The 25,072-nt window shown below is 34.2% G+C and overlaps 2 protein-coding genes across 4 annotated transcripts; one reads left to right on the top strand and one right to left on the bottom strand.

Moving 5' to 3' along the window:
- Positions 1-1,138: 1,138 nt before the first annotated feature.
- Positions 1,139-2,953, top strand: LOC128547538 (uncharacterized). The gene has a single exon (XM_053520514.1). It carries the CDS (start codon positions 1,139-1,141, stop codon positions 2,951-2,953), a length of 1,815 nt encoding a protein of 604 aa, XP_053376489.1.
- A 3,524-nt stretch (positions 2,954-6,477) lies between these two features.
- On the bottom strand, positions 6,478-17,727 carry LOC123534004 (uncharacterized). 3 transcript variants are annotated; one of them, XM_053519683.1, is made up of 6 exons: positions 15,494-17,727; positions 11,830-11,913; positions 11,001-11,131; positions 10,052-10,072; positions 9,096-9,176; positions 6,478-7,533 (listed from the first exon to the last, which is right to left on the bottom strand). In XM_053519683.1, exons 2-6 carry the CDS (start codon positions 11,886-11,888, stop codon positions 7,376-7,378), a joined length of 450 nt encoding a protein of 149 aa, XP_053375658.1. In that variant the 5' UTR covers positions 11,889-11,913; positions 15,494-17,727; the 3' UTR covers positions 6,478-7,375. The 3 variants fall into 3 exon arrangements, with proteins under 3 accessions (XP_053375658.1, XP_053375657.1, XP_053375655.1); XM_053519682.1 differs by having other exon boundaries at positions 15,501-17,726; XM_053519680.1 differs by lacking the exon at positions 15,494-17,727 and adding an exon at positions 15,369-15,483.
- Between the last annotated feature and the right edge of the window lie 7,345 nt (positions 17,728-25,072).

Raw genomic sequence — 25,072 nt, 5'->3', positions numbered from 1 at the left:
AAAAATGATTTTATCAAGCTGAAACTTGGTATTTTTCATGCAAATAAGCTACTGTTACTATATAAATGAAACTGACACTACTACAGAAAGCTGCTTTTTCTTAAAGTGTACCTCCTTTTGAAGAGTATTCAATTCCTATACCATAAACCTACTTTGACTAATTTTTCAGGGGGGCGTAGGTTCAAGCCGCACTAGGACCAAAATGTGTTTTCTTTATATTTCTTTTTTCTAGTAAGATAAACTGTTTTTCAAGACTTATTATTGATTTATTGTACAAAAGCGGAAATTTTCATTTGTTAAGCCATTTCTTGTTGTTTAAAGGGAATTTTACCTCTGATACAGAAGGGTGCAGGGTTAGACATCTTTGAAAATACTGAGTTACATAAAAGTTCTTTATTTCACATTTACTCTTTAGTTTACATATTGTGGAAGAAATGTAGTTTGGTTTTACTTCTGCCCCATGGTTATTTTTGAATGTATAGAGCAAAATTTAAAACAGTCTCACAGGACTCGGCTATAATTTTTCAGTGCTGGAGCTAAATTTCTGTCCGATTAAATCGTTTTACTTGAGGCTCTCTAGAAAAAATGTTCTCAACAGTTTCATTTTGTGTTTTATAATTGTTTACTAATACTTTGAGGTTTCTTTTATCAAAATTATTGGTATAATGAATTCTCTGCGAACGTTTTGTACAGCGGTTATCATTTTGAAATGTGTCTCTATTTGAGCTTGAGGAAATATCATAAATTATACAAAATTTAAAGAAAAAGACACGGTAAAAGTTTAAAAATTGCAACACAGTGCGAAACAATGTTAACTTTAAGACTGTATCAAGTTTATGCAATATTTTAAACATTACTATTACGGGTCCACTACCTTAAATACAAAATACAGTCTAATCTGAATTGCTTGTGGTCCTTGCTAAAATACTCTCTAATTTTAATATGTTAAAACAATCGTGGTTAAACGTACAAAATCTAATCCGGTGATTAGAAAATGCTTCTTCTAAAAATGGACTTAGCTAATGTAATCTCAATTTCAGATATAAAAGATACAAAATCTACTTCATAGTTGCATGTTGAAGATACTTTGTATTAATATGCATGTTAATTATCATGGTTTTTCTTTTACACAGAAACTATGGAAGTATCAGGAAGAAGAGGGAAAGAGAATGATTTCTCACCATCCCTTCCACGTGGTTCTGATGAATCAGATGCTGAGCAGCTTTACTGTCTCCCGTGTAAACAAGACGGATCTCGGGTACCAGCCTATGGATATTGTCAGAACTGTGCTGAACATTTGTGCGAGACATGCTACAAAATCCATACCAAACCATCACCTTGCAGGAATCATATCCTTCTAGACAAGACACAAATGCCAAAATCCCAGAATTCAAGTACACAAACAAGTCCCAAAGATTTGACTGAAACATGCCAACACCACCATGGTAAAGTTATAAAGTATTTTTGCAAGGATCATAAAACGTTAGGTTGCAGCCCATGTATGACAATGAACCACAGAAATTGCAAGATCGATTACATTCCAGATGTCTCCAGGAACTACATAGCCAGTCCTCAGTACCAGAGTCTTCTACAGACATTGCAGTCTTTACACGAAAATGTGAAGGAAATGACCAAATCAATTAAAGAGAACAAGAAAATCATTCAAGAAAACCAAGATAAAGTCAAGACAGATATTCAGAAGTTTAGACAAGAAATCAACACTAAACTTGACGAATGGGAAGCTCAGATCTACAAAGAAGTTGAGAGTTTATTTTCCCGAGAACATCAGAGGACAGATTCAATACTTGCCCAATGCTGCGAAATGACAGGGAGGATTGAAACACACCAAAAAAGCTTCAAAACTCTGGAACAAGATAAGAAATGCAACATGATCTTTATACATGGCAAGAAAAAGGAAGAGTCAATTAAAGTGGACAAGAAAATTGAACAGAAATTACAACAAGAAACTAAAGCTAACAATTATATGTTTCAACCAAACGTGGCAATCAAAAATCTACTGAAGACAGAAAATACCTTAGGAAAGTCAGTAGCCTTCAACACTGATGAAGAGTCCAAAACGAAAAAAATGCAAGACCAAGCTGAAGATGATAAAACAAATCTATCCACTCACTTTCAGTTGCGGCCAAAACATCATGAGAATGTGTCGAGTTCAGACATTTATGTTACTCTGTTAGATCAAATTAATGTTAAGACTGTCAGCGAACATGGTTGTAACATAACTGGACTTGCAGTAATTGACACATATAGGCTTGCTGTTGCTGACTACTTAAACAAAAGAATTAAGATTATTGATGTGAACCGGAAGACAATCGTTTCTGAGATGAAAATGACTTCACAGCTATGGGACGTGACATTGTTGCCAGGCGACCAGCTAGCAGTTACACTTCCGTTTGAAAATGCGATACGGATTTTGCCATTTTCTAATGGTTTATCTAAAGTCAGGCTGTGTATATTTAATGAGGCATGCTATGGGTTAGCTTTCATTGAAGGAAACTTTATAGCTGGGATGAAAGATGGAAAAGTGAAGATAATAAATCTATCACTGAAAGTTTTGAAAACACTGGACTGTGGTGGAGCAGATGATGTCGATTATGTTACAGTATGTTCAAGCTATAGATATATCTATGCTTCATGTGGTAGCAGTGTAACTCGTTTCAGTATGTCCGGTGAAGCTGTAGGACGGTATGCACATGAAAACCTTAAGAAGCCATGTGGACTAACTGTACTGGAAGATGGTTCTATACTAATGTGTGACAGTGGTAACAGCAGCATTCAACTGATTTCAAGAGACATGAAAAACAGCAGGATTATACTGCAGGAAACAGATGATCGTATGAACCCCGGCTGTATGGCGCTTGATATTGAAGAGATGAAACTGTACATAGGCAGCGAAAGGAAATGCAACTACATGAATGTGTATAGTCTAAAATAAAGACGCTCATTGTCATTTATGCTTAAAGTAACTAACTACAACAAACGGAGACTGTTGTGGTACTAGTAATACTGACTTCTGAAAAATGAGAGCTGTAGTATTTCTGAATAAGAATTACTCACATTATGTTCATAAATGTAGGGATAACGCATTTTGTCCTGTTCAGTATGACATCTGCAGAATCCCGAGGGATTGGTCGGTGCCCGAGCCCGGTAGGGTGAGGGTACCAACATATTCTGAGTGATTCTGCAGATGTTATAACTCGAAACATACATTCATTGCGCTATTCTAGCATAAAATGCGTAAAAAACTAATAAATGAATACATTTTCCCTCAACGTCATTAAATTTCCATTTAAATATTTTGATATGCGTAGGGATGTCTGAGTTGGTTTTCACGTTGACGTCATTTTCTTTCGAATTATCCGTTTTTGAGCCGTTATATGTTTACGCTTTGCCACGGAACGCGCATATATAAAAAAAGATGTTTTAACAGCACATGAGAGCGGGAATCTCTCTGATTTTTTGTCTGACATGTGACAACTATGAAAATTGACAGCTAAAATATGGGATAGGATACACGCATACAAATGTAATTCGGTCTAATATGCAAATAATCTCATTAAAAAGACTACAAAATTGTCAGAAATAGAAACCCAATGGAATAAAATTAGATAAAACTTGAAAATGCCATCTTTACTGAGAAAAAGGAGGATTTCTTTCTTTTTGTCATAGCCCTTGTTTTCTCCCTGTATTGCACTAATTATGTTTTATCATTAAGGAAAATCTAACTATAAAATTTAAAAGCAAGGCGTGAGTGTTACCCCATGTGAACTCTTACAAAGTACACATCTTACGTTAAAACTTACATGATGTGCGCAAACTAACTAACAACTAAACTAACAAAATAGTCATAAATATTTTGATAATGTTTAGATAAATAAAGAATTTAACAGGTAGAATGTTCGAGAAATGAAGTTAAGCAAGTGCTTAGCAATATTTACAAAAATAAATGACATAATAGCTAAATGTCATAATAGCTTTTTACAATAATGATTCCCCTTGAGCCTAGGTTGTATCTGCATACTGTATAAGTACGAAGTTTTCATTTAATTACCTCTTGTCCTACATTAAAAGTAAATTTATATGGAACAATTTTGATTATGCAGGTATGTTAGTGTCCGTTTATTAATAAACACTTTTTGAAGGTCGTCTTACGTTTAAGTGAATTTAGTAAAACTGACTACCATATCTGAGCATCTTGGGACTTGAGACATGTGTATACATGTAAATAAGTTTTGATACAGATTCTGATAAATTTCGTATTAAAGTAGATCAACTCCGTTTTTTGAATAATGATGGATTGACTTTTAATTCTTAAGTAAATGCCTTGTATCCTGAAGTAGGTTTTATGTGTTTTGAAATTTCAGTGCGTTGTTTTTCGTAAATATCGATTTCAAATTTAATAACTGAATCCTCTCTAGGCCCTTACTTCAAGCTACCAAATTACTTACCCTTTTACGTTTAATGTATTAACGGGAAATTAGTCTTTTATTTTTGGAACATAACGGTTCTTGACTACCATATCTTTTCATATGCACTACTTTGTAAACAACCTGACCTATGTGGGTTCGAGCCCCACTCGGGGCGTTAAATTCTTCCTGTGAGGAAGCCCCCCCACCCCGCAACTGCCTTACGGAAGGTTCTACCCAGGTGCCAGCTCGTGATGAAATAATGCACGAAGGGGCACCTGGTGTCCTCCTCCACCATCAAAGCTGGAAACTCGCCATATGACCTATAACTGTGTCCGTGCGACGTTAAACCTAACAACAACTTTGTAAAGAAATTAGCTTACAGTATGAAAAATATAAACAAAGACAGTGAACCTATTTAACTTTATTTAACATGTTTTCTTTAAATTAGTTTTTTGTAGGATATCATGGGATATTGATAAGACCTCAAAATTCTTTGTTTCCGATAACATGCTCAAAAAAATTAGGATTAGGAAATTTTTTTTGGATTATTTTTATTAAGTGAGACTTTAAGGAAATTATTTTTATGTCAAAAAATGAATGCAAATAAGGGGGTTATGCCTTTAGAGCATCAGTTAGTTGAATTCTAACATCACTGAACATGTTTAAAGCATAAACAGTGCAGTTTTGCAAGTTTTTGTTAAGAAGTTGAAAAAAATATTCTCCATATTCGCCATAAAAACATTATGGGTGGGGCCAAAAATTTAGGGCAGGTCGGGATACCGGAAACAAACTTTTACGCCTAAATGTTTTCCAAGGTATAGTTGATATTATTTCAAATATAATCATTCATTATTTTGAATTTTCATATGTAAATAAATGTATATCAACAATAACTTTCTTACTTGAACTTATTGATCTTGATTTAGTTACGCAACTTCTTTGTCTGCTAATAAAAAGCGTAACAGTATCTATTTCATGTTTTGAAACCTTGTACTTTTTTGCAGATAAATATCATGCCCCACCCACTTTTTTTTAATTACAAAATCTGCGTCCCTTTAGATCATATTCATCATATTTATTTAATGTTTCCGTATGGTATTTGTAAAAAATATGAGCCAGGTACAAAATGCGGTTTAGCTGTTGGTTCAGGTGAAAGGAAACTTCCAGAAGAGATCGTCTGATCAATGATTTTGCAAGGCAAGAACCAGTTTAGCCAGCCAATTCAGAAACAGTGCCAATAGTAAAATATTTGTATATATAAAAATATACTGCACCAGTAAAACTATTCTTTCCAACAGCTTAGGGTTTGGTTTAAAATAGCACCACACTTCAGCTAAATTACTGATCTGCTTCTTGTATTTTGTGTATTGGATCTTCAGTCAAATATAAACTTGTTTTCTAGCTATAATTAATAATGGTATACAGTACAGGTCATTATACACACTAAATCGCACTGAGCAAGCACTCGTTTAGTCTGGATTACCTGCCCTTTAACTGCTACACAGAGTACACGACGAGAACCAGGCTAGCACTGGTTCTGAGGTGATTATATCAAAATTTATAGAGAGTATTTTAAATAAAATGTTTAATTATAAGTTTAGACATATTACGTACAAATTCTTGTTTTATTATAGTGTAAGCTTCAAAACAGGTAACAAATCAGGCTTGACGAGAGAGCTTATATGCACGAACGTTAGGTGCATCAACCATAAGATTGTTTCATGTTATTTTGACTTTTGGACTCTAAAAGACCTGTTCCGTGTGTCAGGAGTAAGCCTGTGTGAGAACAATTTCTTTCGTAATTTTGTGACTTTCGTAGCCGTTATTTGTGTCTCCTGGCAAACACACCAGATTATGCATTTCTTCCTAAAGAAGAGAGGGACTTTTAGCACTATGCTCTCAATTAGGTCTGAGTAAAATTTATGTTCTGAACTGGGTTAGTTAGACAGGTGCATGTTTTTCACGCGTTTCAACTTAAATGCTCAATACTATAGAGATACATTCTTAGTACATGTTGGTATATGATAAATAACGAATAACTCTCTAAAGTCAACAATTGCACACCTTCTTGATCTCGGAGACCATATGTCGAACCTTTGATGTATGAGAATGCTTTTCGTGTTGAAGTGATGAAATGCCAATGGGACTTTCAACCTTTTGCTATTTTATTTTGGAATGTGTAATATGCCGTTATGTGTTTTAAGAGTACACGGGATTGCTTTTTTGTTTTCTTTTGGCTATGAAATACTTTTTTTGCGCGAGTTTGAAGTGTGCAATCGCCTAATTGTTTCACTTCTACTTGTATTTTAATCACATCCGTGTTATCGTGCCGTCACATCACCGTGTTGTCGTTCAATGGCATCATTTTGTCATCCTGTCGGATGGTGTTGTCGTGCTGTCGCATCTTTTTGGCGTTCTGTCGCACTTGTTATCGTAGTATCGAGGATCGACGGTACGACAGTACGATGGCCTTATCAGAACACAGTAACTGGATGCGTTTAATATGTGTGTTTGCTATTTTAACCACAACTGATATATTTCATACACAAAAGAAAATTATGCGAACTGAGATTCATTTCTTATTTTACAAAAAGTTATAAATCGAGTGTACGCTTCTAGCGTCTTTCGGAGCAGGGACGTTCTAAAACTATAAAATAGATCCGACATGTCCTGAATAAACAATGGGCAAATCCTGCAAGACGCATGTATATCACGACACGTTATCCTAAATATTCGCTTCGATCTAGTCAACGCTCCGCCTTTGAGGTTAGTATAATTCAAAACGAATGGTAGTATGTGCAGTTGCAACTGGACTCCAAGTGCGTACGTATACATTGACTACATGAATACTAATACATGTATACGATTATCCTATGTAAAATCGCTGAAGATTATTTCCCCTCGTTTGCTGAAGTATGTGGGCGCTTTTATCTCCCTTGTTCGTTCTTTCATTTCCGGCATCTACACTCACTGTTTGAAACATAAAGGCCACGTACTAAACAGTCTTCACAGCACACTGGTATATAGTTGATATTTCCTACTTTCCATGTATCAAGTTTGAGACATTGATAGCACTGTTCACCTGTCCAACAATCTCCTTTTAAAGCTGAAAAATAAAATAATGAACATTTATATTTTCCCTGATTATGTTAAAAGGGATTGAAGACTTGTACGTTCTCTGAAAAGGTCTGTATAGAAACAAATTCAGATTTACCAATCAGGACTTCATCAAGATAACGACATGAACACTAGACATAATTATAGTTCTACAAACCAAAACTTAACAAAAGCATCCAGGTGACGGATGTGTTCTTCCAAGTTGAACGAATAGAGTCTATAAACATACAACCTAACTACAGTTTGACCGAAAAAGACTTCAATGATATGATAATGAGTGAACACTACGCGTAACTATAGTTTTCCAAATCTAGACTTAATGATAACAATATAAATACTGTTTTATAGATAAAGACTTTAAGTTTATGACATAAACACTGGACACAACTATAGTTTCACCTACGCAGACCTGACGATAATGACTTAGAAATAAATGAATAGTTATGCAAATAAGCATGTAGAGCTTTACTTTCAATTAAGGTGTTTATTCACATTGGCAATCGACAGTCAAGGCTTAAACGACGACAACAAGACGTTGCATAATCACATTCTTGCATAAAAACTACTTTTTTCACTGGATCCGCTCATGTATAAACGGGAGAAAAATCGTGTGCAAACAAGGCAATTCACGGCTGTTAATACATGATTTTTATTTTTGAAATGCTTTGCTAGGGACATGTACACGTGTATGTATTTTTGCGCACAATGATATTTGGCATCTGCGTCTTGTTTCTTCCGTAACAACCTCTTCTTGTAGCACTATAGATACAATATAATCTACAGTATGTTTAGCTGTATCAGTTTTCAACCCCAAAAGTACTGCCCCCATCAATGTACGCACTATCTTCTCTTAGAGTTCACTCCCTTTACAAAGCGTCTGTTCAGTTATTGTAAATAACTGTGAATAAATAAGTATCGTGTGTAACTTGTGCTATTGCTCCTTTTTAGGTATTAGCCTATAGTTATGATTTTTGTTAGTATCAGTCGGTATGTTTTTACCTGATTTTTCGCAGAATTCATATACATGTAATAAACCTTGAAAGCTAGTCACTACCGTCGTACTCATCCGTACTCTAAATGTGTTCGTACTCAACATAATTCGAATGTAAATTTATTTTTCTTAAAATTGTGTTCCTGTTAATCAAATTTTTAAGTTATATGCAAAATTATGGCTAATATAACGTTTGTAATAACTAGAAATAAAAATAAGATGCTCAAAAACCTTCAAATCACGCTTTTGGTAGTGTTGTTGATATGTGTGCCCTGGTTATGGATATTTAAAACATGTTTACCGTTTCCAAGAATAACCGAATGGTAACTAAAAATGTACCGGAACTGTAAAGTCATCACATATGAAAACAATGCATTAAGTCGTCGTGTAATGTTTTTTATGCAAGAATAGCGACCTTCGGTCTCGGTCACAAACAATCCCGCGGGCTTCTGCAGACGTTAATACAAAAAAAAACGTGTATTATCCCTACATTAAGATTTAGCAATTGTTTTGGTAATCCATGTTAGTTTTATCAAATGCTTTTTATGTTTGCAACTTACGGCAATTAAAACTTCTAGAGATGACTGTCGGAGACAACATGGAAAAGTTGAAACCAGCTGGAAGGTTGTATCGTCCACACTCTGCAATTTATCAAAATAATCATTTTAACGTACTTATATACATATCAGTACCACCAATATAACTGAGTCGCGCCATGAGAAAACCAACATAGTGACTTTGCTTACGGTTTCTGTAATTGCTAAAGGCTTTGAAAGCAAACAGCATGGATACTGACCAGACTGGTCTGGATCCATGCTGGTCGCAAAGCCACTATGTTGGTTTTCTCATGGCGCGGCTCATATAAGATACGCTAAAAACTTAACTTCATGAGAGCAAACAAAGTGTTTTAAGGGCCCTTAGTGGCATTCGGCAATTTTCGTGCCATTATCTAATCATCGTAACCTAGTTCGGTATCATTCGACAGTCTTTCGTATAAATATTTTCATACTAAAAATCATTAATCATTATGTCTAAGTTACGCTCTTTCAAGCTGCAGTGCAATATCTGCATTTAAAAATGTTAAGCATATCAAACACTTGTTTTCCTAGTACTTAATAACATGTCGTTACTAATCGGACATACATGTATATTGGTACCAAACAAACAAATTTAAAGTTAAGAACGCAAAATCGAAACAATTGTAGGTACATATTATGTTAATGTCATGTTTTAATTGTTATTTGGTAATACTGTGGTTTTTATCATTTTTTATAAAGTAACTCTATACGATCGGAAATCAAACCATTCTGTATTTCTAGATTTTTTCATTTCACAAACGATCAATTTCCAAACATAATTCATGGGATCAAGGATTAACGACAAGATTTCTTGAAATATACCGGTATACAGCATATTTTAATATCAGTACCATAACCATTATTCTCCAATTCTGTCACTTTCAAAGGCATATTTATAAACAGAAGAATTCATGTCACTGCATATGTTATAAACTTACCACTTTCCGTTACTTTGTTTTCTGAAATAAAATAGAATCTTATGTTATTAAATCGTATGTCTGTTACGAAAAGACACGCTATGTACAGTATATGAACTTGTCCTTTTCGGGCTTTAAATATAAATTATTTCGAAGCATGACTTTAGGCCGCTGACTTTGGATCACTTGCCCCACTGTCTCTATAGGTTCGAGTCACGCAGAAAGCGGGAAAAATTTCGGGTACGTGCGTGAAATAATGACGGGGGGGGGGGGGGGTGGGGGAGCAAATTTGGTCGTCCTCTACCACGAAATCTGGAAAGTCGCCTTGTGACCTGAACTAAGCTTGTGTGACCGACAAAACAATTTTTCAACACTTGCTTACATCTTTATTATGTTACTTTAGGAAATATTTCCAAACAAAAAGAACTCGGATAGATTGAAATACAGAGAAACAGAAAAAAAAATTGTTTTGTTTTTGCGTGAGACAGACTTGAAGGCCATTTTGTCCAGTAATTTGCTTTCTTTGCATCGTTTCTATGCTGGTAGATTAAAGTAGGTCATACAGTTGTTGTTGGAATTCTCACCAGCACAAATATTTTGCTTTTTTCCCCCTCACATCAGCACCATTTTTAGTCACACGAAGACTTTCCAGCTTTTGACTGTAGTGGTAGACCCATGCTGCACATCTTGCACTATATCAGGCACGCCTGAGCACCTTGGCAGAACCGGCATTTACTTCCGTAAAAAAATAGATAGATCTAGCTTCTCCATGTGAAAGAAAATTACAAAATTACACCCCAAGCGGTTGGGGGGGGGGGGGGGGGTTCAAATTACAAATTACACACCTTGTACAGAACCAGTCTCAAAACTTTTGATTAAACGTAGTGTATTCTTAATTTCAAAAACAGAAAATGAAAGGAATTGTGGTGACCTCAACACTATTCAATGAAACTAGAGTTAAGAAATTTACCATTCGCCTTTTTCTTTTGCTGGACAACAACAGCAACGACAACAAGGACTATAACTATCAAGAAGACAGCAGTTGCCACACCAATAACGACAAAACGAGTTCGAGTCTCCCCGGATTGGTACCGTCTATTACTGGAAAAATTTTCGAAGTGGGTTATGATAATTTTAAAATGAAAACCGGAAACATGAGATCAAGGAAAATGTCCATGCCTGTGGTTTGATCCAAATGGCAAGGGTTCAAATCATACTTTGATAAAAACTGCAATTAAAAGAGTTTATTGAACATTTTAGAGTTCGACTCAGACTCAGCCGATAAGACTATTTCAAACTTATGACCTGCATCTTTTCTGGGAATCGCGATATATTCTGTATATATGTAAGAATAGACAATATAATTGATAGGTATAAAACCATCTGCATTTTTTTTGTGTGTTCTCGTGTGCCCGTGTTTTTATTATGATCTTATATATTGTATGTTCTATCAGTGTAAATTAACTATATAGCCCGCCCGCTTAGCTAAGTAGGAAAAGCACACGGACCTGCGGATCGCAGGATTGCGAGTTCGGTCGATTTTAATAAAGACATTGTGTCTGAAATCATTCGTCGTCCACTTCTGATTCATGAGCGGAAGTTGGCAGTTACTTGCGGAGAACAGGTTTTATACAGATACAGACTCAAGGAACACTGGTTAGGTTAACTGTCCGCAGTTACATAACGGAAATACTGTTGAAAAAAACGGCGTTAAAGCCAAAATAACCAACCAACCAACCAAACAAACAAATTAACTAGATCTACATGTGAAAAAAAAATTATGGAAGAAAGGCAAATACCTTGAACTGACGTGTGTAGTTGTCGTGGTAGTTTCGTACTCATATTCGTCAGAACTCATTGTACGCTAATTTCGTGCTGAACTCCTTCAACAAAAAATAGCCAGTTGGAAACAACATATATGTTAATAATTTCAAACCTTTACAAAATTGTTCCGAACACTATTGTGGCGTTTTATTTTTTTTATTATTTTTAAATTAATGTAAACAAACAGTAGCATTATAGTTCAAAACAAAATATACTCCCAGAGTTAGAAATGTAATTATTTTGTAGATATTTGGACCTTGCATCCTGCGAAAATATCTTTTACAACTTTTTTTTTGCATTACATATAATTATATGAGCCGTGCCATTGGAAAACCAACATAGTGGCTTTGCGACCAGCATGGATCTAGACCAGCCTGCGCATCCGCGCAGTCTGGTCAGGATCCATGCTGTTCGCTTTTAAAGCCTATTGGAATCGAAGAAACTGTTAGCGAACAGCATGGATCCTGACCAGACTGCGCGGATGCGCAGGCTGGTCTGGATCCATGCTGGTCGCAAACCCACTATGTTGGTTTTCTCATGGCACGGCTCATATATTGTAAATCTCTTTCCTTCTGATTCGTTTTGTTTGCATTACAAATCAGTGTTTTTAAATATGCGTACTTATTCAATAGTAAAACGATATACAATCGCGATCCTACGAAAAGCCAAGGGACCGGCCATTTTTTCGTAATATCGCATTTTCGTTCGAGCGTAGCATAGGAAATATACAGCACCTTAATATCTACACGTCGTAACCCGTGATATTTAAACGTGATTTTCGTATAGGAATACATGTATACCAATTTTATATGTACATCTAGGTTTACTACAAATCTTATTCGAATCTGAACTCAGATGGTATCTGGAATGTAAAACAGGTTTTTTTTTCTTCACTTTTTATTCACTGTACATTAAACATATATAGGGTACAATGTTGCACGGGAACAAAAAATCGCAATTGCATATTCCGATACCCTCAGCTACCCTTTACTGAATTGTTTGGAATAATAAAACGACAATAAACAGACGATCAGGACTTAAATATTTTTTTTATTTTCTTTATGCAGTGATTGTTTGAGACGTATAGATATCGAAGCAAGTGTGACTGGTATGCCATCCGATCTGATAGTTATAGGAGAAAAAAATAACCACTAACTTTTGTCATAGTGTACAGCGTATGTGTTTCGAATTTAATTACTAAGTTTAATTACTGTTTACGCCCAGCTAAATGATAGTGACACTTTCCACTCTAAAGCGTTTTCACGCCGTTATGGAAGGTGTGAAAATTTAGACGATACAGGTATTCGTAAAATCGCAACTTAAACAAGTTGAAAACATGCTTTAAGGACATAACAATACATTCGTAGGAGCGCATTTTTCGTAAAATTGCATTTTCGTAAAACCGCGAATTTGTAACATAGAAATAAGAAGGAAAGCAGCCGGGACCACAAAACCTTTTCGTAGTATACCGGTATTTCGTTAAATTGCGATTCGTAGCATCGCGAATGCACTGTATTCTATTACGGAAAAGTTGGATCAAACTCCACAAGTATGATAAGACTTCGTAGCAGAATAAGAAATGAAATACAGTTTTGAAAAAAAAAGCTGATTTGGAAATTCACGACAAACGATAACATGAGGACATGGGAAATCATTTTGTTGTTTCTTCGCTTTCCAACTGACATGTACAATTAAATAATACAAATACAGTACTCAGTAATTAGGGTAACATATAACTTCTGCACATATCAACCAGAATGCAAAGGGGAGCGGTGGTCGAGTGGTTAAGGTGTCGGGGTCGTGGGTTCGGACCCAACTGGGGTTATGACCACGACCTTTCATGTGACAATAGAACTTTTTTTTCAGGAAGCGGATTTGACTAGAACGCCAAATAACGACATGTCATTGTGTTGTCAAGTTGTGCTCCTGTCAGTATGAAAGTAAGACAGCCAACACGACAGAATGGAATTTTGTCTTGTGTTCGTTTAGCGCCCGCGCCAGCACGAGGACTCGACATAGAAGTGCGCCAACACGACTGACTGATGAAAACTCTCGTGTCGTCGCTCTACTTTTGTCGTGTTCTCGTACTGGTAGGGGCATAAACACGAACAAAAATAACAACAACACGAAAAAAAGATAAAAAAACAACATTTATCGGGATGTCGTGTTGTCATTCTTACGGGGACACCAACACGACATGACATCATGGCAGAAATGACACCATAGTGACACCTATGTATTTTATCAGCTATGTTTATTAGTAGAACTTATTTCAAAGTTTGAAAAATAACTTCCTTTATTACAGTTCTTAAGCTAACTTTTATGTAAAACTGTTTCTTGTTTGAAGTATTGCAAATATCAAATTGTTTAAATGAACAAAATAAAACCGTTTCAATAAACATTTGATTGTCTTTTAGCATTTATGCTAGTTTAAACAGGAGACAATGTTTATTCTGACAGGATTCCTCAAAATTTAGATGCCGTCTCTGAATGAACAGTTTTTAAGTTACAAGTAACTAATACATTTTTGGCGTCACAGAAATATTTGATAAACAAACATCAGCTTTAGAAATAATGTACCGGTCTAATACATATTTTAACACAATGTCCCGGATGACTGCATGGGTACATAATATGTATTATTAAATACCTTTTATAATTAGCATTAAATTACATGTCTATAAAAGCTTGGTGTTATCGGGGGTATTTCCCTTTTCATATTAAATCTAAAATGCTAATAATAATAGGTATTATATATTTGAATGATAATTCTACCTCATTTCTAAACAGATCATCGTGTCGAACCCTTTTAGTGCATATATCAGTAAAATGACAAAATGCATAATTTATATCAGTAAAATGACATAGTACATAACTTATATCAGTAAAATGACATAATGCATAATTTATATCAGTAAAATGACATAGTGCATAACTTATATCAGTAAAATGACATAGTGCATAATTAGTAAAATGACATAGTGCATAATTTATATCAGTAAAATGACAATCGTTTTGTAGAGTAATATACAGTCGCACCTCGTTTGCTTGAACTCGGATAATTCGAGCTCCACTCTTTACTCGAACTCGCCGTCAGGTTCCGGCACAGTCCTAAATAATGTATATTGTCAGGTGGTTCGAACTACCGATAACTCGATAACAAATTGTGCGTGTTCCGTCGAGTTCAAGTGAAAGAAGTTCGACTAGATGTTAATAAGCTGTTCAATTTTCATGCAAAAACAACTCTTTCTTTCTAAATGACCTGATGTCATGTTGTTTGATTTTCTTTTCAGAATATGGTACAAGTCGTTAACTTTTACCTAGACATATAGATATCTATTTTATTTGACGAAGGCCTATCGCAAAGAGAGAACTGTATGAACTCTATGATTGATTAAGTATAAATTATAAACGATTTCATCGAAGTTATAATTTATCCACCTGGTTAATTATTATACGTTGTAATTGGAAATATAGATAGTAATTAAGATATTTTCAGATAAAAACGACTTACCTTTAAACGGCCAAATCCTTCAGTATTAAACGAGACGAAAATGTTTTTATAACAACGAACTAAATCTACTATTTACATGGGTATTGATTTTCCACATGCATGAGTGGCAAAAATGTTATATTTACCTCTTACCTGTCTTAGCCTGTACAGCCTACATGTATAGTTATTTCATAACAAATATCCACTGCAATGTAAAGACGAACTATTAAATCCTGTATGTCCTGTGCAAAACTCGGTCAGAGAGGATAATCACATTGACGGTAACAAATGCAGGCATAATTGAAAATGTCTGTGTATGAGTGCGTTGTTTTGTTCACGGGAGATAACTACTACGGGAGTCTATTCAAATTTTGTATAATTATGCCCCTTGCTTCTCAAGACCCAGAATATATAACAGAAAATGTTAACAGTAAATGTTGAACAAAAAAAAAGAAAAGTTTATTTAATCGGTAGCCTGACTAGTGCCTAAGGCTTATTATAGCAACCACATACTTATTACATGTCATTTGTTAATTAGTCAATAACTTAAAATCAGCAGCAAGCACTTTCTTGAAAGTTTGGCTTGAAATTGAGCACATGCTTTTAAAAAGGTTTCAAAATTTCAACAAAAAAATAACACGATGACATCAAACCAATTCAATCATCTTATGACTCCTGTCCGTTTTTGAAAATTCATAAAATGTACACTAATTAAACATTATGAAGAAAGATGTTGATAATTGATTTGGTACCGAGTCATTTTCTAGTAATAAACAAAACTCTAAACCTCTGTATTCTTATAAATAATATTCGTCCGTTTTCGAAGAACAACTTTTATGTGTTCTTTTTTGTCTTTTAGATATACAAAAATGTATATGATGAGGCAGTAAAACGAATAACATTATATATCTTTCTGTGATGCCATAATTTTGAAATTCTAATATGTTGTGAACAACATTAATGCTTATCTAAAAATATTTTCAAGTATTTTTAACGTACTAGTAAACTGGCAAATGGCGGGTTAGCTCTTTTGTTAAAGTATAGACATGAATAAAAACAGATGCACTAGCTGATTGAGAGAAACCGTATGTAGTGACTAAATAGTAAAATGGCTACTAGATTGATATATATTCTATAATTAGCAAATACTGTACTGTCAATAAAATCTGTAAGAAGATCCTTTGGAAGAATAGATTGCAAGTTGGTAGTTACTTGCGGAGAACAGGTTTTTAGCAGTCTGTTCATGGGAGGTAGCAGAAAGTGTAACAACCCTCACGCCCCCTAGCACCGGCCTAAGCGGAACTCTATTGCCGATGAATACTGAGTGGACTCCATGATCCCGAAGGACCAGAAAATATAACAACACTGAACAAAACCAATCTGGTGAAAGCCTCCAAGTCAGTATCATTTAACTTCGTGTTAACACATTCAAACGAAAGCTACAAACCTAAATATGTGTTAAACATATCGTAACTGCTGTGACGTAGCCACAAGGGTAATCATACCGAGGCTAAACCCTTTGGAGCGTTGGGGATGGGAGCGAGGGTCCGAGGACATGTGCCTCGTCCCCCAATCATCGAAAGCAATTTACTTGCATATGCATATGTCGTAAATTTGATTGTTCATGTTAGAGAAAAAGTACAACATGAACTTCTGTATGACGGAAATGGGTGCATATGCGCATGTTTGAGCAAAATGTTTGCAAGAAAATAGTTTTTTTTTCAAACATGGAAGTTTTTTTTAGGTCGCGGAGATATTTTGATCAGTTTAGAAGGAAAATGACAGCGGCATGAAGTTTTGGTATAACTAGTACATTAACTTTCTACTTTAATTTTACTGTGACCTGATGGATCCCATATCTGTAAGTTTCCGTTCTATCACACTAGCCTTGTAACCGTGAATGAACAATGGAGAACAACTTGTATCGATGTTGACCATGTTTTCAATCGACAAAGAGTGCTGAACCTACGTTACAAGAGCAACGACCTACTGAAAGATAGTAGTTTTAAAACAGAAAATGTCAGAATTACTGTGAACTCATTAATATTCGTGGGGAACTAATTTTCGTGGACTTCGTGGTTGAGTCAATCATGAAATTTAATACCAGCGAACAAGTAAAATTCCCATTCATTTTATGTTAAAAAGTTGAAATCCACGAATTCATATCCCCACGAAATTGCTGTTTTGACCAAAACCATGAACTTTTTTTCAACCCACGAAATTAAATGATTTTACAGTACTTCATCCAGCGACGTGTTTCCGTTATTCTACTGTTTCACAATTCCTGTTAAAATTATTCAAGCTTACAACTCCTGTTTAAATTATTCAAGCACATAGTTCATGCTGTATCTCTTAGATTTATAATAAAAATGCTCACGAAAAAACGTTGTCTTGTATTGCGTCTTATATATTTATTTTCAAAACGGTCAAGATGTTCATTAACATGACCCGAGAGAGAATAGAAATCATTACGTTAGTCATACTGTTTTCACTTTGAGCTGTCTACAGTATTTGCGTAGAGATGCAAAACATAATTTAATGGCTCCGCAGTGAGTTAAATATGCTTGAAAATAAAAGTAAGATTTTTGGTCATCCTGTGACGTTTTGAAATAGTTCAGACTTATTTGAATGGAACTTGCTGCTGTAGACTAAACGGTAAATGGCTCATCACATATACTAATTATATGACTTCGTGTCAAAGGTCATTCGGGGGAAAATGGGACAATTGTTGATAGGATGTTCCATTTTGTTTTCCCCTTTTGTACCATACAATGCTTAGAAAGTGACAGCTGAAGGTGCACGTGTACACGTAAGTTCTTGTGCGAGTGGTTACTAGTACATTCGTGTGCTTAACTGTGTGTCTAGCGCTAATCGTTTTGAATTTGTTTTTCACTGGCGTAATGGTGTATTTCAAAATGGTGCTTAAACATATGCGATAAAGTACCAGATGGAATAAGTGCTCAGTGGTGTTATATCCCTACTAATATTAACACAGCTAAAATGCCAAGCAAAAATATCGTATATGTTTATTTGTTTAGCAGTATTATACAATACAAAAAGGTAAAAATCTAAGTACACACACACACACATATATATATATATATATATATATATATATATATATATATATATATATATATACACACTATGATATATGTCATGTGACATGTACAACGTATTTATCATTCTTGCATACTAGACAGAATTTCCCTGTGCTTTTGTTGGTGATACAAAAAATTATGATGGAATGCGTAAATTCATACGCTACTATAACAAAGCAGAGCTTAATTAAAAGAAAAGCATTCGTTTTATCTTATTTCTTCTATGTATGCAGGAAATAGAATCTATCCCTGGTAGAAGGTGCTGATGGAAATAGTTAGCTCTCTGGTGGTAAGGAGGCTCTATGCAGTTACTCAAGAGCCAGATATCTCCATACATACCTTCAGCCAGTGAAAGATTCTAAAATTGTCAATGGAATCCTCCCTTGAATTTCATTCTTACATCAATGATAGCATAATATTTTTGTGTGTTTTAATTAAGCGCAATATGAATGAACTGCAATTACTTGGCTTTTTTTTTTGGAGTATGTTATACTTTAGATGTGTGCCAACGGTTTCTAAGCGCATTTTACAATAGCCGATGTATTTCATAAACAAATGAAACTTATGCAAAATGAGATTCATTGCTATAAAAAGTTATAAAATAAGCGTCAAGCCTCTGGTGGGACAGAAAACGTTCTAAAACAAGCTGGAAACATCCGCGTTCTTTGATCTTGGGTCACAATTAAGCAACGGTCAACGTCCTGTAAGATGCACGAATATCGCATACAATGTATATGTTACTGATCTACACTGTTGTTCACTAAACAAAGGTTCCCCTATAGTCTTAGTGTCCTTTGACTTCGGTAATGCTCCGCCTTTGATGTCAAAGTAACACGAATGGTAATATGACTGAACTGGACTGTGATTGTATACGCATACGTTGACAGTTTGTACGAAAAGACCGTGCTGTACAAATTGAAATCCATTGAAGAGTGCGTCCCCCTAGTTTGCTGAAGTATGTGAGCGTTAGTTTCCTTGTTTGTTCGTTCATTCATTTCCGACATCTACACTCACTGTTCGAAACATAAAGGCCGCGTACTAAACAATCTTCACAGCACACGGGTATATAGTTGATATTCCCGACTTTCCATTTATCAAGTTTCAGACACTGATAGCACTGTTCACCTGTCCAACAATCGCCTTTTAATGCTAGAAAAAAAGAACCCATAAGTTTTTAATATTCTTCTCTTACTTATATGCTATAATAATACATATTTATAAGCTTTAAAGGGACTAACACACACATTTCAGACGAAAAATAATTTCTCTCAAGAATCTATAAAAAGTGAGTACTCTTAAGTGACTAGTGGTACAAAATTATTGACGTAAGATTTTTGCACGATATTTTTATAACCAAAAAATATTGTGCAGAAGGTAGTACAATGCAGAAAAATCAAATTATCACATTTTACCGATATCTTTCATTTCCACCCACTTTATCATTTTTCAGTGTCATATATACATTTCATGCCAACTTGGTGAAAATGACCATGTTGAAAAAATTCACCTAAACTGCGGGAGAGTAGCTTTAAATGTATTTGTTCATTATACAGAGCTTCAGCTTTAAGTAAGCGATATAACAATCTTATATAACTACAGTTTTATACTGTTCAAGACTTCAAGACTCTAAGATAACGGTATAAAGAATGTATATAACTTCTCTTTTATGACAGAGACTTAAAAAGAATGGCTTTAAAATAACGTGCTAACAAGTATACGAGTTTCCCCTTAAGGTGCTTACACACACTTGCAACCTAAAGTCACGACAAAACGCTAAAAAATCCTTTTTTTTTTGTTTGCATAGTTATTTTGTATAATTTTTGAGAAAGAGTTTCGGTTATAATTTTTTAGGGTTATTAATAAACCCGGACCGGCCCGGCCAAAACACGGAAAACCCCGTTTCCGTTGTCGGAAACCACCGGAAACTTAGGAGGGAAAGGCTAATATTTTTTCGAAGGGTGATACGTCCTTTTCGGGAATTTGGTTTTTATTTATTTTTTACAAAAGTAGAGAAAGTTTAAAATATTGTGTACGTATGTTTGTAAGTTTTCCCTTTGCAAAAGAAAAGACCAAAAATAACAAGTTTTTTAAATCCATCAATCAAAAAATTTATTACGTTCGGCGTCGATGTGTCATTTTGTGTCCGGAAGACACGAGATAGCAGTTTGCAGGTACTTTCAACAGAATGGACGGGTAGTCAAATTTTGTTTTTCACCCAACGATGTGACACTAGGTTTGTGTAGTAGGCGAAGGGGCTATACCGTGCCGGGAAAGTTTTAAAAATTTGGTTGCCGACCAAATAGGTTTTAGATTTAGTATTAAATTTAATGAAAATATCTTGTCTTAGGGAAATATGAATAAAAAACCTTTTATTTAAGGTTGCAAAGTTTTGCATTAAAAAGTACAATTTTGCGAAAATTAATAAAATTTTGTTTTTGAAATTTTATTATACCTTCTCCATCCGGTTGGCAACCAGTAGATCGAAAATGATAACTACAAAGCTATGCGCTGTTTTCATATTCCCATTTGTTTCGGGTTTGTTGAAGTATTAAAATTTGAATAAAAAACAAAATTTAAACTAATAAATTTATCAAAAAACTAGTCCCACTTTTACATTTTTTTCATAAAAAAGGGGAGGCTTTTCAAATTTCATAAAAATATAAAAGTAAACATTTCCAGAAGGGGTATAACTCTATGTAATAGGTCTTGTTCCTAAAATACAAAAAAATCAAAAAAAAACATTTTTAAAATTTGTTGTAAAGATAAATCTTTGGGATTTAGCTTTAAACAAAACCGGGTGTTTTGATGGAGAGAACCGGGGGAGTTACGAAAGATCGGTCGCAAAGTTTCGAAACCCCAACCCCCCCCCCCCCCCCCCCCCGCCCCACCCCACACACAACCGAAACATGCCGCTCGTTGTTTAAAAAAAAACAATAAAAAAACGGTAAAAATTTTAATAGGGATAAAGGGGGGGTTTAGTGATAGAAATGAATTTATGTTTTAAAAATTTTGCTAATTTTTTTTGGGTTTTAGATTTTTTAATTTTGATTTTTCTTTCTTTTATATTTGAAATAATACTGCATTCTTTTTAACACAAAATTAAAAAAAAAACGGCCCGGTCGGACTGAAACTTGCTTTTGCTATAGCTTTAAAAATTCACACAATTTTAATTTTTTTTTTTTAATAAAACATTTTAAGCTTGGTTACAAATGTGTGAAATTCGATGTTAAATTTATTAACCCCACACAATGTCAATGCCTTTTCCTTATTTTTAACTTGAAAAATATATCTAAGCTTTTTTTATATCTCGTGCGAAAAATCGTTTTTTTAAAATTTCGCCATGTGATATTTCAAAAAATTCCCTTTTGGTGAGGTCGATTTGAGCCGCCCCTGAGAAAACCAACATCCCCCCAGTTGGTCAGGATCCATGCTGTTTGCTAACGGTTTCTCAAAATCGCAATGGGGCGGGGGTCTAGTGGAAAGGTGTTGGCGCTCAACCCAGAGGTCTGGGTTAAACCCCCTGGGGTCCGCCTGACTTTATTGCACCAGTACTTTTTTTTTCCGGGAAAGGGCTCGGGTGGTTACAATAGCTTAAAGCTTTCATCCAAATCAGCTAAAACAAATTTGATAACTAAAAACTATCGCAACAGACATGTTGGTTTTCTCGGTTGGGCTATATGTGAATTTATCGGCCTGATAAAAAGCTTTTCACCTCGGCAAATTTATCGATTGATATCGTTTTAAACAGGTCAAAAAAATCCAATGACCCCATAAAAACGAAAATTGTTTTTTATCAAACCCAGCTACTATAAGTTTAAAATATTAGATAAAATGTCTGCCCCGATATGTTTAAAAAGCGATGCGCTTATTATACATAGGATTAAATTATTTATCTTGTGTTAAACCCCGGCCTTTTTTTTTTTTCTGTTTTGAATGTTTTGTTCTCAGCAGTTTTTTGAAAAAAATTTTATCAAATATAAAACTGAAACTATCCCCTCAGATTGGAAATTAAAAATACTAATCTAAGAAAATGAGGGTTATTTTTTTCCCGTAGTTATCGCCGCTTTTCAAATTTTTTTCTGTGTGTTTTTTGTTAAAAGTTCCCCCAAAAATTACAGCGTTTTGAAACCAGACTACAGTCCTATAAAAAGTAATGTTTTTTCAGCAAAGTCGCGAAAATTTTAAAGTGTTATAGTAACCCTCCTTAATTTGTCTTTTATTTAGTAAGTTAACTTTTTTAATGTTAAAAAACTTTTTCATTTTTTTTGGGTTAATAAATAAATAATGTATTCTGAGGAGTGCCCCTAAAAATAAATTCTTCGTGCAAATATTTTAAATTGCGAAAAATTTGAAAGTTACTTTGAGAAGAATTTAGTATTTAAAATGTAAATGTATAATAAAATGTTGACAAAATGGTTTAATTTAAAAAAGGGCCCACAACAGGAAATAATTTTCCCGGCAAATTTTTGATTTTTATTTGGTCGGGACTTTGTATGCCATCAAATTTTCCTGCACCACAGCTTAAATAAACCCTGATAGTCATTTTTTTTTTTTTTATTAAAAAAATTTTCGGAAACTTTTTCAGAAAAAAAAATACATACTAAGTGGCGAACGACGTAAATTTTTAAATAAAAAGTATATTTATGTTTTTCTTCCCCCTTTTGTGGAACATGTATTCAGGGATACAGGGAAAAACAAAAAAGTGGGAAAAAGAAATCAAAAAATGGCTAACAAAAAAAATAAAATTTAAATAAATTTTGTGTTGTAAATTTTTTTGTGGTGTTGCTTTTTTTTCCCTTAGATACAAGCTTTTGTTGTGAAATTTTGGTGTGAATAGCTGCGCGTGAAAAAGGGTAGGAGAAAATTAAGAAAATACCGCGAAAAAGAAAAAGGGCCCCTGTTTATTTTTCGTCTTTAAATTCAAATTTTTTTATTCGTAATTGTATTTGTAAAAAAAAGAACCACTACTTAGTTTCCATTTGAAAACCCAAAAAAAAATTTTAAACTCCGTAAAACAGAAAGTACAACTATTATATTTGGGTTGAGTAAATGTGATTTCTCGACGGATTGCGTAAGGGTCGAAATTTTTCCTTTTTTTAATACAATGTTTTTTCGGGTGAAGATCAACTTTTTTTTTTTTTAAAAAAAGTTATGAGGTGCAAATTGTTTTTGGGGAAAACCGTCATTAAAATTTTTTACCGTAAAGTTTAAAAAAAAATTGTAAAGGGTTAAAACTTTTCTGGTGCTTTATGGATTTTGGCCCCACTGGGCGTTTACAAACCATTGCTGAAGAAATTCACTAGATCTTTTGTAAAAAAAATGCAAATTGTACAATTTCGGTTATACAAAAAGAGAATTTTTTTTGATAATTACTTATTTGGTTTTTTTCCAATAAAAACCCTAGTTAGGGCTCCCAAAAATGCGAAGTTAAAGGCTCAATATGATCCAAGTAAGTTCCTTCCGGGTGGTCACGTAAACCCTAGTAAGTAAGCAGTGTTAGGTAAAATCGTCTGCAGTACATTTTTTTTAATGTAAATTTAAAAAAAAAATTTTAATGAAGAAAAATTTGTGGTTTGAAGAAAAATCCTTCAAAGTTTTATTTTTCTTTTTCGAGACTTATTTTTAATTTTGATTAGGGGCTCCAAGTTCTTCGTTGTTCTGTATCAAAAGCCCAGCCTAGCAAACGACTGAAAAGGCATTCTGTTACAATTTATCAAATTTTAACCTAAATAAAATTTCAAACTTTTGCAAGAATGTTAACCTTGAAGTTTATTTTGAAGTATCTAAATGCTATCTGAAAATGTGGATTGGTAAAAATCAAACGACTTAAAAAGTTTTTACTTGGTTTTTTTTTCACGAAACGTGTGATCGTTCTGTATTTGGGTGCAGTTAAATGGAATTTTGTTCCCTTTTTGTTTTTTTTTCGGTCGAGTTTTGGGTTTCCCCCCAATGTGAAATAACTCGTGATGTTCCTGGAAAAATAACAGACTCGCCCCGAAAAAAAGGGCTGTTGGAGTCCGGTCAAAATCCGTTGACGGATTCGACCCCCGACCCGGTTTTTAAGACATCTGTACAAAAAAGAAAAAAGGTTTTTAAAATTTTTATTGTTTTTTCTATATAGTTTTGAAACTAATTTGATATAACTTAAATAAACAGTTATTCAGAGATTTCTTGCAAAATTAAAAAAAAAAAAAAAAAAAAAAAAAAAAATATGTTTTAAAAATTTTTGCCCAACCCGCCCAAAAATGAAATCGATTATCGAAAGTGCAAAGGCTTGCCATAAATGCAAAGTACACAATTTATCAAATTTGTGCTTTATCGTACGTCAATTCAGTCGACTAAGTTCAAGAGATTTCGTACTGGTGAACAAACCCATCTCGTATTTTTTCTTATATTTTTACAGGGGTATTTTAAAAAAAAAAGGGGTACCGTGTGTAAACTTTTCAAAATTTTAACGCTGCATTCTTCGTGCGTAATCGGGGTCCCGACCATCTTTTTTTTTTAATGACCCTAATGTTTTTGGTCTTTGGTTTTTTTTAAAAACTTTTTTTAATTTAAAAAAAATTTTTTAAAAAAATGCCTTTTATTCTTTAAAATTGTCAGTGATATTAGAAATTATTGTTT

The sequence above is a fragment of the Mercenaria mercenaria genome, chromosome 12 (genome assembly GCF_021730395.1).
Source record: "Mercenaria mercenaria strain notata chromosome 12, MADL_Memer_1, whole genome shotgun sequence".
NCBI classification, from domain to species: Eukaryota; Metazoa; Mollusca; class Bivalvia; order Venerida; family Veneridae; genus Mercenaria; species Mercenaria mercenaria.
This window is presented reverse-complemented; position numbering and strand designations above follow the sequence as displayed.

Coding starts and splice junctions, on each gene's coding strand:
- LOC128547538 (XM_053520514.1), top strand. CDS start 1,139: ATGGAAGTATCAGGAAGAAGAGGGAAAGAGAATGATTTCTCACCATCC.
- LOC123534004 (XM_053519683.1), bottom strand. CDS start 11,888: ATGAGTTCTGACGAATATGAGTACGAAACTACCACGACAACTACACAC. Junction 11,132..11,829: donor ACTACACACGTCAGTTCAAG/GTATTTGCCTTT, acceptor AAATTTTTCCAG/TAATAGACGGTACCAATCCG. Junction 10,073..11,000: donor GCAAAAGAAAAAGGCGAATG/GTAAATTTCTTA, acceptor ATTTTATTTCAG/AAAACAAAGTAACGGAAAGT.